Source organism: Herpailurus yagouaroundi, unplaced genomic scaffold (genome assembly GCF_014898765.1).
Source record: "Herpailurus yagouaroundi ecotype Mexico unplaced genomic scaffold, PumYag 192, whole genome shotgun sequence".
NCBI classification, from domain to species: domain Eukaryota; kingdom Metazoa; phylum Chordata; class Mammalia; order Carnivora; family Felidae; genus Herpailurus; species Herpailurus yagouaroundi.
In genome coordinates this window covers 24,630,287-24,646,133 of record NW_024412423.1, presented here as the reverse complement: position 1 = coordinate 24,646,133, position 15,847 = coordinate 24,630,287, and the positions used below count along the sequence as shown (strand labels likewise).

Here is a 15,847-nt window from a genome sequence, read left to right as displayed (position 1 = left end):
TCTCCCTAAAATAAACATTAGTTTTTTTTAATGTGGTTTATACATAGAATGGAATATTATTCAGCCTTAAAAAGGGAGGAAATTCTGACATACTGCACAACATTGATGAATCTTGAAGACATGCTAAGCAAAATCTGTCACAAAAAGATAAATACTGTGCGATACACTAAGTACCTAGAGTTATCAAAATCATAGAGACAAAAAGTAGAATGGTGGTTGCCAGGGGCTGGAGGAGGGGAGAAGTGGAGAATTCTTGATTAATGAGCATAGTTTCAGTTTTAGAAGATGAAAAGAATTCTGGAGATGCATGGTGCTGATAGTTGCACAATATCAATGTATTTAATCTCATTGAATTGTACACTTAGAAATGGGTAAGATGGGAAATTTTAGGTATGTATTACCACAATAAAAAAAATTCCTTATCAGCTTCACAGAACAGGAGGGCAAAAGAAGCCTTGGATGCTGAGCTTACTTCTCTGGGTTCTTGCCTTTTGATTTTGGTCCACTTTTTACTCTCTTTTTTTGTTAGTTCTTTAGTGCTATCTATATGTCATCTAGCTTTTTAAATTGTCCTGAAGAGGAGGTTGATCTCAATAACCTAGCACTTCATTACCAAAAGCAGAAGTGTCTTCATTAATGCATTCCAAAGTTGTCTACCTGTTTATGCTGAGCCTTATACTTCTTTTCTTTCCCACTCTCTAGGGTAAGAACAGTTTCCAAGTTCTGTAAATTACTACATTTATAATCGATGTCCAGTACCACTAAGTTTTATTATTAAGTAACACTTGAATTAAAATCCTAGGAAAGGACCGAGAAGTTGTTGGAACTGCAAACCTAATTCACTCAAGAGAAAGCTAATTAGACTTCTCAAATTATAGGCTGTTTGACATTGGAAGGGATCATTGGGAGTAGTAACTTAATCCAGTTCCTTCATTTGCAGATAAAGAAATAAAGGTCTAGAAAAGCTGAAGAGCTAAGTGGCAGAATTCAAAAGTAGAATTATATCCTCTGGGTTCCTAGTTCATTCTTCTTTTCACTACTGATAAATGAAATTTCATATAAATGCCACTTCAAATATTTCCATGCGGATGGTAAAAAGAGGGCAATCTAGAACATTTCTTTACACCAAAGTTTTCCCAAAATCAAATAAAAGGGCATGGACAAATAAGTTTGGAGAATTCATAACTAAAGTTAGGAAAGTTATTACAGTTTTTCTTAGAGCCATCTGTTAATATGCACTACAAATTTCCAACAGAGTGATGCAAAATTTCCCAAACTTACTTAAATATGAAGCCATTTCCCCCCAATCTTGGTCTAAATTACACAGAACATATTTTGAGAACTGATATTTTAGACTATCATAATTTTCTTACACAACCAGAACTTGTTTTACATACCCAGAAAGGAGAGTAAATTTATTTAAATTATTCAGTTAAAAAGAAAAAAAGCCTGAAAACTTTGCTAAGGATTCTAACTGATCAGTTCTATAAGTGTGTTGTCTAATTGCTTTATTTGTCTAAAAATATTTTTAAAACACAGCTTTGCCAGATCAGCAAAGGATAATCAGATCAGTATCAATAAAAGGATCCTAAAGATGGAGCTCTTAAAGGAAAACATTTAAGCTTGCTTTTCCCCAGAGAATAAATTATTACAGAGACACAGAAGCCAATTTCTGTTATATTTAACAATCCCCATGAAAGTGAAAAATTATCTTTCTAATTTGACCTTGTAATATTTAAAAAATGGACTGCACCATCCATTTGGTCTTCTAATGCTAAACACTACTTTGAGTGTGACAGGTATTTTGCCATCGTTGAAAATATAAAACCAAGTTTAAATTTGTTAAAATGTATGTTACTACTTATCATAGGCCTTCCTTATAAACTAGTAAATAGAACTATATTTGTGCTAACAGCTTACATGGCATTTTGAAAAGTGGAAAAGTCGTCAACTTGTGATCCAAAAACAAGAAATCCTAACTGAGCATAAGCAAAGAATATTATAAAAAACATGATGGCAAATCCTACTATGTCTTTGAGACAGCGGGACAAGGTTGTTGACAGCTGAGACATTGTCTTGTTAAAGCTTATGAATTTGAATATCTGAAAAAGAACAAAGTTAATTGAAATAGAAGAATATTCAGTATCACAATTACTTAGAGTAAGTTAAATTAATTTCAGAAAAAAATTGCTTCAAATTAAAGGAAGTGCTTAATGATAGGAGTGTTTGAGGATTAGCCCACAATCATTCCAGGACAAAACTACTTTTATAATTACTTTATAGTTAAGAAAATCCTTTTGCTTTTTCATAACGTTGCAGCTTCAGTTCCCATTTTGTTAGTAAAAGATATGTCTAATCTGCTGTATTTAATATAATAAAATATAAATACCTTTATCCATGCAAAAAAGATGGTAATAGCAATTATATTGTTGTAATAAATGTACCAGTATGCAAGAAAATAGAAGTCTGAATATTTTTCAGTGTTTTTTAACAGGTCTTCAAGTAAGAGAAAAATTTGTATATTACAGTATATGTTGAAGGAAACGGCCACAAAACACAACTAAATGGAAAAATGAGAAAGGTTAAATTAGGGACGGTTTCTACCTCTAAATCTGCAGCCTATGAGCAGACAAAGGAGCAAGTTCATCAAAAGTTTAATAAAAATGGAGGGAGAAATAAGACGTAGGCTTTTACATGAATGAAAGTAAGCCTCGGGGCGCCTGGGTGGCGCAGTCGGTTAAGCGTCCGACTTCAGCCAGGTCACGATCTCGCGGTCCGTGAGTTCGAGCCCCGTGTCAGGCTCTGAGCTGATGGCTCGGAGCCTGGAGCCTGTTTCCGATTCTGTGTCTCCCTCTCTCTCTGCCCCTCCCCCGTTCATGCTGTCTCTCTCTGTCCCAAAAATAAATAAACGTTGGAAAAAAAAAAAAAAAAAGAAAGTAAGCCTCAACTTACAGAAGTTTAAAATAGCATAATGATCACAAAAGTAGAAAAATACTTATCACCTGACCATCCTAAACTATCTGCTTGTTTCTTTGAGTTATAAAACACAAATGTATAAAATGATTATGTTATTCTGACTAGGCTGTGTTTGTGCTCCATGTAACTACGTGATACCAAGAAGTTTATATTTTATTATTTATTTATTTATTATTTATAATTCCAGGGTAGTTAACATACATTGTTACGTTAGTTTCAGGTGTACAGTGTAGCAGCTCAACACTTCCATACACATGATATGTAAAAGTTTAATATTTTCTACCACCTAATACTAGAAGAAATATTTTACAGTAACACAAAAATAAGCCTTTTGAGAGCCTCTGACAACTCTTCCAGAAGAGGATTTCAGAACCAGGTTACCTCAAGTATCACCGCTTTAGAACGGTCATGAAAATCTTCCTTTGAACCTTTGCCTGAAATGCTCAGATAGTTAATCATTCAATGTTACGCTGTATAGTAAATTTTATCGGGGATAGTAGAGAAGTAGGTGGCTCATTTTCTGACTCTGAGACCCTTTTAATCTGGTTTTGGGAAAAAAGGCTTATATTTCTGGATTGGCTATAACTAAGGGTCAATAAGGGTGAAAGATCACGTTGTGTAAGCCAGAAATATTTGTTCACTGTTCCTAAGACCAATTGCTTACCATCTGTCCCACCCTGCCTATGTATCTATGTTTATTTTAATATGTTCCAGTGGTGAGAACGGACAGTTTTTGGAATTCCTTTCAGAGATTATCTCCCCCTTCCTGGTGTTCTCTGTGCCCACAGGCTACCCTCTGGCTGCTCACTCCCTTCTTCCCCCTCTTCCAGGATCTGCCTAGGCTTGATTTTGCATATTTTTTTCAAAATTGTGAGGAGGAAAGCAGATTGAGGCAACACAGGAGAGTACATGTCCAAAAATAACCATGATTTTCAACATGAGGCCCTATAAGAAACACATGTTTGAGTCGGGGAGGGAGACCTCTTGTGCACTTTAAATCATAATACCTATAGAATCACCTATTCTAACTTTATGCTGGCCTCTCAAGGACTAACTCAGGAAAGAAAGAGACTTCATCTTTTTGGTGGCACACCATTAGTATGCACTATGACAGTTCCTTTTATGATTGATACTTGCAGCTTTTTTTTTTTAATTTTTTTTTTCAACGTTTATTTTTTTTTGGGACAGAGAGAGACAGAGCATGAACGGGGAGGGGCAGAGAGAGAGGGAGACACAGAATCGGAAACAGGCTCCAGGCTCCGAGCCATCAGCCCAGAGCCTGACGCGGGGCTCGAACTCACGGACCGCGAGATCGTGACCTGGCTGAAGTCGGACGCTTAACCGACTGCGCCACCCAGGCGCCCCGACACTTGCAGCTTTTGAAGGAAGTTCCAGATGAGTAGAAAACCTCCTTACTTGGTAGATTCAGATATGATTCCCTTGAACAATACATATGAATATATACTTACCACCAGAAGTAGTAATTCTAGCCAGTTCCAAACACTTTTGAAATAGGCAGACTTAAATTCTCTTATTTTTTGAGCTTCTTGTGTTGTGAAGACAATAAGAAAAATACAAAATGTGATTTCACAGGAAGCAATAATATAATCATAGTGGCTAACGTATCTGAGGAGCTTCACAGAGTAAAACTGCCATGAAGTAATGATTCCTCCAGTTGCAGGGAATTCTGCCACCAATCTGTAAAATTAGGTTAGCGGAAGTCACTGTGTATTTATTTCAAGCATTTGTTTTTCAGTACCTAACTCATTGTGAAGTTTCTAATTAGTGATGATGTGTACTTTAAGAGTCAGGTATTTTGTACAAAATATGTTTTCTTAGCCTCATGTGTTCAACTTAAATTCTAGTGGATTTGCCTATTTTTTTTTAATGTTTATTTCTTTTTGAGACAGAGTGTGAGCAGGGGAGGGGCAGAGACAGGGTGACATAGGATCCAAAATGGGCTCTGTGCTGACAGCAGACAGCCTGATGTGGGGCTTGAATTCATGAACCAGGAGATCATGACCTGAGCCTAAGTCAGTTGCTTAACTGACTGAGCCACCCAGGTGCCCCAGATTTACTTATTTTTTAATGGCTCCACTTTTTTGTATTCTGAATATTCACAGTGGTCAGAGACCAACACAGTGGAGAAAGTAAGATGTGATTATAGGCAGACATTCTTCCTATTTTGTGCTCAGATTGTTTGGTTATAACTGGGAATACTATTTTATCTCCACAGGACAATGAGATGATGTTCAAGAAAATAGTACATGGTTGGTTACTGTTATTAGGACTCCCACCAAAATGCATAATTCTTGATTATTTCAGAGAAGGAAAATACACTCTCCCCCTTTAGATTAGCAGAGACACTTCTTGCTTCTAAATGTTAAGCTTATATATTCTACTTAAAACAAATGTTTTCTGTTTGCTTTACACACAGGATGTTGGATACAGGGATCTATATGCAAACAGAAGTATAAAAATTAATTCCACCATTAAATAAAAATATTTGACGTTGTTCACAGTATTTCTAGTGTTCTCTACAACTTTAGATAGCTAAGAATTGGCAGTAATTTAAAGAACGAGTATCTCTATCACGATGTAATTTTCCCACTTAGAAATATTAGCAAATATTATTGGGACTGGAATAAGGTGCTGCGAAAAAATATGTAAATAAATAAAACCAGTTAAATAGAAAACAGAACTGTTTAAAACTGTTTCACCTTGCACATAGTAGGTGCACAGCATCGAATAAGTGAGTGAAGTGAAACAAACCCAATATTTTGATCTGACATGTACACTAATAAGGGAAAAAAGGAACTGTATTGTTTAGTTTGCCAGATGTGTTTGCAAAAAGGAAAGTAAATGAATAAGGTCTTGACTTAAGTAATGTGCTCCCCTACAACTACTGATTAGATATACTACCAGTTTAAAGTTTCAAAATCTGCTGGTTTTAAAAAGTAACATTTTATTTTATTTTATTTTTAATGTTTATTTATTTTTGAGAGAGAGCACTAGCTGGAGAGGGGCAGAGAGAGAGAGAGAGAGAGACAGAGAGACAGAGACAGAGGATCCAAAGTAGGCTCTGTGCTGATAGCAGAGAGCCCTATGTGGGGCTCAGACTCACAAACCACGAGATCATGACCTGAGCCGAAGTCTGATACTTAACCAACTGGGCCATCCAGGCCCCCCTAAAAAGTAACATTTTAAAAGGTAACACAGAATAAGCATAAAACCCACAGACAGGAAATCTGGACTTAGTCTAGGGGTAACAAGGAGTTCTTTGTATGATTTTAGGCCAGTTATCCCAATGTTTCTCCTCTTATTTAAGGCATACAAATGACTTGTCCTCTTTATCCTGATCAGGACTATTGGAAAGAGTGATTAATGTTGGTAAAAGCTCTTATTTTCTGAAAAAAGAGAAAAAAGCTATAAAATAAGTGGTGTAATATCCATTGGCTACTTAAGAGAATTCATTTATTTTATTCATTTTGTACAGGGTTTATTCTATTTTCTTATTATTTTTTTAAAGTTTATTTTTATTTCTGAGAGAGATTGAGAGCAAGAGAGAGTGGGGAAGCGGCAGAGAGAGAAGGAGAGAGAGAATCCCAAGCAGGCTCTGTGTTATCAGCCTGAACCCAAAGCGCTATCAGTGCAGAGCCTGATGCAGGGTCCAATCTCCCGAACCATAAGATCATGACCTGAGCCAAGATCAAGAATCAGATGCTTAACTCAGCTGAGCCACCCAGGAGCCCCTATTTTTGTACAGATTTTAAAGTCCAAGGCTGTGTTTCACTGTCACTGTTGCACAAGGGCAACATCCTCTAATCAGAGTAGACACCGAGTCCATATTTCATTCAGAGTAAAAATGTAAAACTCATGAGAGAGAAGTGGCTCACTGAGATTTTAGTGGACACTACTTTTTGCTTTTCGAGCAGTCATTATCCCAGTCCTCCTTTCTACAGAACCCCTACTGTATTAGGCATCCACCATTCCCAGAGCACTCAGAGAAAGTGGATTCAATCCCCAGGCAGATCCAATCATGGCAATCCTATTTCCTTTGCCAGTGTTTGGTTCTATAACACAGGCCTAAAGCCAATTAGCATGGTCCAGGTTAGGCAGATGACCTAAGGTCATCAGACTGATGGAGATAATTTTTTCTCTTTAGATAGTTTTGTCTCTTCCCACTATCTCTTCCTTCTTTTTCTCTTCCTCCTCTTCCTTCTATAGGAATGTCTCTCATCATCCTCCTGGGTCTAAGTTAGCCCAGGTATGTATGTCCGTATCGTGCAATGGACAGAAATGCAAGAGAGCAAGTTTTAATGTGCAAACTCATTTCAAACTTCTGCTTGTATCCTATCTGCTCCCATGCCAAGTCACAAAGATGAGCCCAGGTTAGGAGCCAGGGAAGTGCACCCCTCCCTGAGTGGCAGGGCACCGTGAGGTTATATGGCGGAGATGTGAAGAACTGGGGCCACTTTTGCAAGGTCACCACAGGCTCTAGCCAGTTCTAGGATGCTGGGTACTGGTATATATTGTTTGAAATTTAAATTGTTCATTCTCGAGACAAGAATTCATACCTTACTAAAGAAGCTCATTCTGAAAGCAAATCAATGGATCTGAATGATCTGATTTAGAGGAAGTAATCAAGACTAAATGTTAGATCTGTGCAGCTGCAGAATGACAAGAAATAAGACTATGTGTTCTTAATATAAAACTGACATATTGTATGTAATTCTCCATGTTCTTGAATATCTTCCAAAACAATGAAACAATGAATATGATGTTGCTTTACCACATTTTTCATTATTGGCATAAGTTCATTGTATTTATTTTGAGGCCTATGATTTTAATCTCAGCAAACACACAAACTGGAAACCCTAACAAGGGCTCTGGATGCTATTTATTTTATTAATTAATCCATTTATTAATTATTTAAAATGTTTTTAATGTTTATTTATTTTTGAGAGACAGAGAAACATACAGAGTGCCAGTGAGAGGGACAGTGAGAGACAGGGAGACACAGAATGTGAAGCAGGCTCCAGGCTCTGAGCTGTCAGCACAGAGCCCGATGAAGGGCCTGAACTCACAAACCCTGGGATCATGACCTGAGCTGAAGTTGTATGCTTAAACTGACTGAGCCACCCGGGTATTCCTTCATTTATTTTTTAAGGAGGCTCCATGCCCTGAACTCCATGGGTCCTGAACTCAAGACCCTGAGAAAAAGAATCTCATGCTCCACTGACTGAGCCAGCCAGGCACCCCTCTGGAGGCTTAAAAAAAAAAAAGTTACAGACAGGGAGGGAGCCAAACCATAAGAGACTCTTAAGGACTGAGAACAAACTGAGGGTTGATGGGGGGGTGAGGGAGAGGGAAATTGGGTGATGGGCATGGAGGAGGGCACTTGTTGGAATGAGCACTGGGTGTTGTATGGAAACAAATTTGACAATAAATTATATTTTAAAAAACCCAATATACTACGGTTTTGAGTCACTTACCTGATGATGCAAAACAGGTTTATGTTAGCATTGTATAACGAAAAATCAATGAAAATAACTCTGGTCCCTCTTGTGATCCAGCTGTTGAGTCGAAGGTTAATGAACTTGCTTTTTGTGTCAGATTTTGATTTTGATAAAGTGAAAATAAATCCCCCATTTCGGTAAACACCAACAAATCCCCAGTGCCAAGGGGAGCTACTATTAGGAGTAGAGTACTTCCATCTATTAGGTATAAAAAGAATAATGGAGAGATGAGAAAGCCTGACTGAAGTATATGCATAAGCTAACCTTAAAAAAAAAAAGCAGTATTAAGTATCACAGTAATTTTGAAGCAAGACAATGAGTTAAGGATTAAGATTTAATATAGTTTTTAAAGTTTATTTATTTAGAGAGAGAGAGTGAGGGAGGGGTAGAGAGAGGCAGAGAGAGAATCTCAAGTGGGCTCTGTGCTGCCAACGTGGACGCTGACACGGGGCTCAAACCGACAAATGGTGAGATCATGACTTGACCTGAAGTTGGACGCTTAACCTACTGAGCCACCCAGGTGCCCCAAGATTTAATATGTTTTCACTTTTTGGTGTGTATTGTGGGCAACACACTGGATTAGATGCTGTGAGAAAAGTTTTTTTAAAAAAATCCGTCTGTTGCCTCAGGGAACTTAAAATCGAGAGAACAATGATTTTTTTTTTTTTTCTTTCATACATGTCTCTGTTGTCTTATGAGATCTTTAGGCTTTTTGTAGGACAGGAATATCAAGGGCTGTGATTTGGAAATATCTATTTCAGTATGGTAAAAGTGGGGCTTCATAGTCTGTCTTCTACAGGTCATGTACCATTTATAAATGTCAATAAAGAAGAGCTTTGTTACAATGTCTATATTGTTATAATGAAAACTCATAAATCAGAGTAAAATGAGCATACCTAAATTGTTTCCATCCTTTCTACTTTTAACTTAATTATGCGATTTCAAAACATAAAGCCTTAACTCCTCATTTCAGTCCCTGTTCAGTTTCCTCAAACAGATTTGAAGGATTATCTGAAGATGCATTGCTTCAACTCGTTTTTCTATCAATAATACTATGTTTGTTTCCAGGAGGAGGGATAAGTGGTAACACTAAGAAAAAATACTCAGATTTAATGATAATTTCATTGTTGTATTTTCCAGTGTTTTCCACATGGTTGTTAAAATGAAACAAGAACATTTATTATACCAACCTTCTCCTACTTCCAATTTTTATGATGTTTTTAATTAGTGAATGTTTCATTTTAGATGGACAAACAAGCACACATTGATTATTAATTTGGTTATTAGGGAATGATAAGTATTACGATTCCAAATCTATAGTGTTAATTTTGGTATTTAAATTACTTGTAGTTGGGGGCACCTGGGTGGCTCAGTCGGTTGAGCGTCTGACTTCGCTCAGGTCACGATCTCACGGTCCGTGAGTTCGAGCCCCGCATCAGGCTCTGTGCTGACAGCTCAGAGCCTGGAGCCTGCTTCAGATTCTGTGTCTCCCTCTCTCTCTGGCCCTCCCCCCGTTCATGCTCTGTCTCTCTCTGTCTCAAAAATAAATAAATGTCAAAAAAAAATTAAAAAAAATAAATTACTTGTAGTTGTTATGAGAAATTGGAATATTAGAATACCTAACAGATTAGTTTTCAGATTCCAGTTTAAAATGTGCAATTGGGTAATTGATTTATTTTGTAATTTTTCATTGAAAGAGAAGTAGTGTATAGTACTGTAATATTTAAGGTGTTGTGTCAGCATACTTATGCGTTTATTAGATTTATGAGAATTATACATTGCTATCCTATAGTATAGCCAAAAACTTAAACAAAGGAAAAACAAATCAACAAAAACCACAATGCAATGATTAATTTTGGGGCTATAGGAGAGGTTGTTGAACAAAACAAATTTTAATCACTGTTCATATTTATAATATGAATCATTAATGGACTTGTTATCAACTTGTTAATTGAATTGTTAATCGACTCATGATTAACAAAAATTATGATTTAACTACAGGCTAAGAAAAGTGTGTTGAGGGAGAGACACATGACAGACGACTTTCATGACAGAGATGGTAGGTACATAAAACTGTAAAATCAAGTAATAGCAGTATAAAGCGCATTATTTAGAAATAGGATGTACAGGGGTGCCAGGGTGGCTCAGTCGGTCAAGCATCAGGCTCTTGATTTTGGCTCAGGTTACGATCTCGTGGCTCGTGAGTTCAAGCCACATATTGGGCTCAGCACTGATAGCGTGGAGCCTATTTGGGATTCTGTCTGCCTCTCTCTCTGTCCCTCCCCCACTTGTGCTCTCTCTCTCTCTCTCTCAAAAGAAATAAATAAACTTAAATAGGAAGTATTTACCAAAAGAAACAACTAAAAGAGCTAAAAGGGGCTGCTTCTGAAGAACTGTGAATAGGAAAGGGTGGATATTTGTATTTGTAACATTTTGATAAGTATTAAATTAAAAAACTTGTTCTCTGCCCCCTATGATTTTCATAGGATCCTAAAAGCAATGATACCAGCAGTTTCTGTATTGAGGGGAGGAAATGTCAGTGGCTTTGGGTTTCATGTTTTCAGTACAGACAGAATTAGCCTCAGCCAATTTGGAGAACCCTGCTAGAATACCTTTGGGAAGGCGTCATCAGATGCGGTGCCGCCACGGCATAACTGCTCCTTTTCAGCGTTGGCAATAACGGAAGGTATCGCTGAAGTCAGCCAGAGTGAAAAAGGAGGGAAGCGGCGGAGCACACTTAAGACACTCCCTGGGGTCCCAAGAAGCATTTGGCATGGGTCTGAGGGAGTCTGGTCAGAGACTGAAAAGCTGAGTATTGTAAAAGCGTAGACAGATTCCTTACCCTGTGTCCGGAACGACTTAGCACTTCATATACCCGAGTTAGAAAAAAAAGAATACTCTCTTATATCCTTTGGTAAACAAAATAACAGGTTCACTCTTACGTTTCTTTTTTTATTAAGTTTTTTTTTTTAAGGTTCATTTATTTATTTTAAGAGAGAGAGAGCAAGTAGGGGAGGGGCAGAGAGAATCCTAAGCAGGCTCCTCACTGTCAGCACAGAGCCCGATGCAGGGTTCGAACTCATGAACTGTGAGATCTCGACCTGAACTGAACCCAGGAGTTGGGCGTTTAACCAACTGAGCCACTCAGGCACCCCCACTCTTACATTTCTAAACACTGCTCCTCTGAGTCTTCCTCTGGTACGATTATTGAAATAGTCTCCTTACCTGCCAGACCTTTGTTGGTTTATTTGTAAAATATACCTATTTTCCCAGTTTTTAAAAGGTACAAAGGCAAGAGGCTAGAAAAAGTTACATGTAACTACTTACTCAGTTTCCTGCTTAAGGCCAAAATCAGACGTATCTTCATTGCTAGAAGTGTATTTGTCATAACATTCACTCATCAAAGACTGAAAGGATGAATAGACCTTGCATGTGTTGTTGCGGACTCTTAGTTGACGGACTCTGGGCACTCCTAAAAGTATGTTCTCATAGTAGATGCGACTGCTGTTCTTTAGATTATACAAAGTCTTGTTCGTGTACCATGCATCCCAGTACAGACCTTCCAAAAGGGGTCCTTCCATAAACTTCATATAGAAAGATAAATGTTATGGGAAAAGTATTTTCATGTCATTTGTATAACAGAATCTACATTTAACATTACCTTAAAAGCATGAGTCAGTGAGTGTATGAGTATGAAAATTATTGACCAAGCCACCATTAACATGAATGGAAATGATGATGTCGAGGAGGATAATGAAGATGGTTAATATTTACTGAGCCCTTAGGTAGTAGGCAATGCTCTAGTTCTTTAGAAATACTAACTCCTTTAATTCCACAACCTTTTACCCTTTCTTATATGAGGGGTACACCAACAATTGTCCCCTAAGAGTATCAATGCCCATAGCCATGTATTCATGGTTGTCATGGCCCTAATTCAGGACTTGCCCTCAGAGTTGTCTGTGTTCCCCTTCCCCACTAACTCCAGTGGTGGCAACTGCTACTCTTGGCTCTGCCCTTCTAAGAGATCCCAAACCCAGGGTTCAGTTTTTTCTTTTCTGCCTTTGTTTTCTTTGCCACTGGCCATGCATACTTCAAGACAGTACAATAAAAAAGAAGCAGGGTGATCTCCACTTCTAGTCTCGGGGGAAATTTCCTCTTTCTTTCATATTTCACCTGGTCTATACCAATGACCTCTAATCATCTGCCCTCATCTCACACTTCCCCTCTCCCTCTCAGGAAGTGACCTTGTCTCTTTCATAGGTTTTAGATTCCTAGCATGACATTCATGATTTGACCTCTTGTTCAGTTTATAGTTTGCCCTTTCCACCTCATCTTCTACATGCCTATAATGCCAAACAAAGTGCCATATGTAGAATTACTTATAGCATGTACTGTTTATTCTTCCTAGAATGCCCTGTTACTCATCCTTTAAAACTCAACTGAATTGTCATCACCTCTAGAAAACATTCCTATCTCTTCTTTATGTGCCCCAATGTTTGCGACTTGGGATACCTGAAACTTCTGTTCTCTTAATGTGAGCATCTTGCTAAGTTAAATGTGATGTAAAAAACAAATCTGTTCCAATGTTGATGGAATGATTCTCTCACATAGTTAAAAACACTATAAAGTTATATTTTACATATGTACTATTTATTTGATTATATACTGTACATTACTGTAATACACACAGTATAGGGCTGCATACCAAAATTATATATCTCTCACTTTACAGGCCATGAAAGGATTTTTTTTTAAGTTTATTTTTTTCAGTAATCTCTACACCCAAAGTGGGGCTCAAGCCTAGAACTCCAAGATCAAGAGACACTTGCTCTTCTGAATGAGCCAGCCAGGCGCCCCCATTTAAGGATTTTTTAAGAATAATTTTCACTATACACAACTATAGTTTGATGCGGATCCTAACCCCACATAATGTTTTTCCAAATGCAAAGATAGTGTTAAAAAAAGTATAACTTTTTTAAAAGTTATAAAAACCCTATTACACTGAGAGCATAGGTTCTCAATATACACTTACTAATTGGTTGATTCTAAAAGTTTAAATAAATGATATTCATTTTTACTCATTCCTTCAACAAATATGTCTCCAGTGCCTATTACTTGTGCCAAGAGTTTGTTTATGCAATACCATAAGCTACTTCATTCTCAGTCACATGATACCTTACCTTCCAAAAATCAGTTATGCTGTGAATAGACTTAAAGTTGGTTCTTTCATCACCAGGCACAGAAGTGTCCAAAAATAGAGATGACATAACTTTGTTTAAGTAATACATATGTGGGTTTACCATGCCAAAAGTCACTAAGGAGAAGAATTTTTGTTTACAAATTTGTCTTTAAAAAGTCAGTTTATCAGGATTAAAAGTTAGTTAGATTTTGTTCCCAATCTTGTTTTGAAAATCCAAATTTTTTCTTGACTAATTATAAAAGTAATTTAAAAAATGAAAATAGAAATATACAAAACAGGAAGAAGTTTCTTGTCATCTCACTGCTAGAGTTAGGTTTAGCACATATTCTTGAGATTTTTCTGTATGCCTACACATTTATAAAGAAAATAAGTTTATTTTCACAAAAATGAGATCGCATTATGCATAGTCTTCTGCCAGTTAGCTTTTTCTCTATTTTTACAGTAAGCAATATAATGGTAAATAGTTAAAGCTATGGACTTTGAAATCAAACAGATGATTTGAGTCCCATCATAAGGATAATACCTGATAGTTTTGTTATGAGAAGTGAGATAATGCATGTGGAGCACTTAAACCATGTTTTGGCACAAGATAAGAATTTTTAAAACTATTAACTAATATTCATTCTCTCTCTAGGAGTAGGTGGGTAGGTTTTAGAGAAGGGTATAGACTAACTGTGTCTCTCTCTCTCTCTCTCTTTTTTTTTTTTTTGCTAGAAACCTTTTAGTTTTTACAAGTATCTATCTTCAACATTACTTCGTGGCACATGAGTTTATGCCATGCTTTAATGTTCCATATTATTTCACTGTATATACCAAAATGTTAAACAAATCCTCTGTTGATGAAGATTTAAGTTGCTTTCAATTCTTCCTAATTATAAAAAGGTTTTTTTTATATCTGTGAATAATGGAATTATGATCTTTTATATTTTTCTGTTCCCCAAATGTTGTAATAAGCATTTAAAAACCAGTCTAAGCTGGAGTTGTCTTTTCAATCAAGATTTGACCCAAATTCACTCCAACTATACCAAGGAGTTAACGGATATATAATTGCCAATGTGTAGGCCATGTCAACTTGTGATACGTCTGGCCATTGAGCTTACACCTACTATTTGTTGGGCACTCAAAGGATAAAATACTCCTTAATACTGATTCAGTCAATGCTCTTGACCCACAGACAGGTGAAATGCAGGTTGATATGTTTTCCTAGTCTCCTTATTAAAGATTTGCATTGTTCTATACCTTCTGTGATTGGGCACCAGCATACTTTACTGTTGTGCAATTTTACTATCACACAGCTGTGCAATAGGCCAGGGAAAAGAGCAAAGCAGACAAGACTAACTTCTTTGGCCTCATTTGTAGTTTGACCTATGAAACTGAGATAATGTATCAACATGGTTCTAAAAGACATCATGTGACAATTGCCAACTCAAGGGAATAACTGTACTCAAGAAAGAACTGACAACTAAAAGTAATAACTCAATCAATGCTGACGATGAAAGCTTTTCATTATGTCTGTGACTTAAAGCTTTGCCCTTTAAAAGATGGAAATAGTGTACATCTAAAGGAATTTAAGATAGGTCTAAAATACGTCAATACTTTTTTTAGAAGTCTTAGTCTGAAAGTCTGTGGTAAAGTACATATGTTTTACTTTTCACCTCCACATAACTTCTTAGTTCAGTGTCTTCATCTACATCTGTACTTACATATACATAGGTTTATTAAAAAAATAAAGTAGAGTGACAACTCCTGAAGTGTGGTTCTAATTTCTACTTCCTTTCTGTAATGCAGCTTAGGTTTCGGAGCCCCTGTGAGACATAAAACAAATTTTTTCTTTACATTATTATGTAATTTATAAAGTATATAAGTAACCATGATGGAACTGTGTTTTCCACTTTTATTCTGATACACTGTGTGAAGGCAAGCTCCAATTGCTTCTGGTTATTTTTTTTATTCTCACTTTCATGAAGGAGGAATAATTACAACATTCCCATGGGGGTGAGCGGGCAGTCACTTTATGACTGTACACTAATGAATTTTATGACATGGACGTTTTCTCAATAGTCCCGTCTGAAAGTGAAAAAGCAAAATACAAATAAATAAATAATAAAGAAAGAAAGAAAGAAAGAAAGAAAGAAAGAAAGAAAGAAAGAAA

General features: G+C 36.8%; 1 protein-coding gene across 2 annotated transcripts in view; it reads right to left on the bottom strand.

Annotated features, from left to right (window-relative positions):
- The window catches only part of PKD2L2 (polycystin 2 like 2, transient receptor potential cation channel), a 43,222-nt gene that overhangs the window by 26,756 nt on the left and 619 nt on the right, over positions 1-15,847 (bottom strand). The window contains exons 2-8 of one of the 2 annotated variants that reach the window (XM_040444560.1): positions 15,399-15,500; positions 13,676-13,809; positions 11,823-12,079; positions 8,472-8,693; positions 4,446-4,674; positions 2,390-2,560; positions 1,921-2,102 (exon numbers count right to left, since the gene is read on the bottom strand). In XM_040444560.1, coding sequence (XP_040300494.1) covers positions 1,921-2,102; positions 2,390-2,560; positions 4,446-4,674; positions 8,472-8,693; positions 11,823-12,079; positions 13,676-13,809; positions 15,399-15,500 — 1,297 coding nt within the window. Of the gene's footprint in view, positions 1-1,920; positions 2,103-2,389; positions 2,561-4,445; positions 4,675-8,471; positions 8,694-11,822; positions 12,080-13,675; positions 13,810-15,398; positions 15,806-15,847 lie in introns of those variants that run through there. The other variant, XM_040444559.1, reaches the window with a different exon arrangement.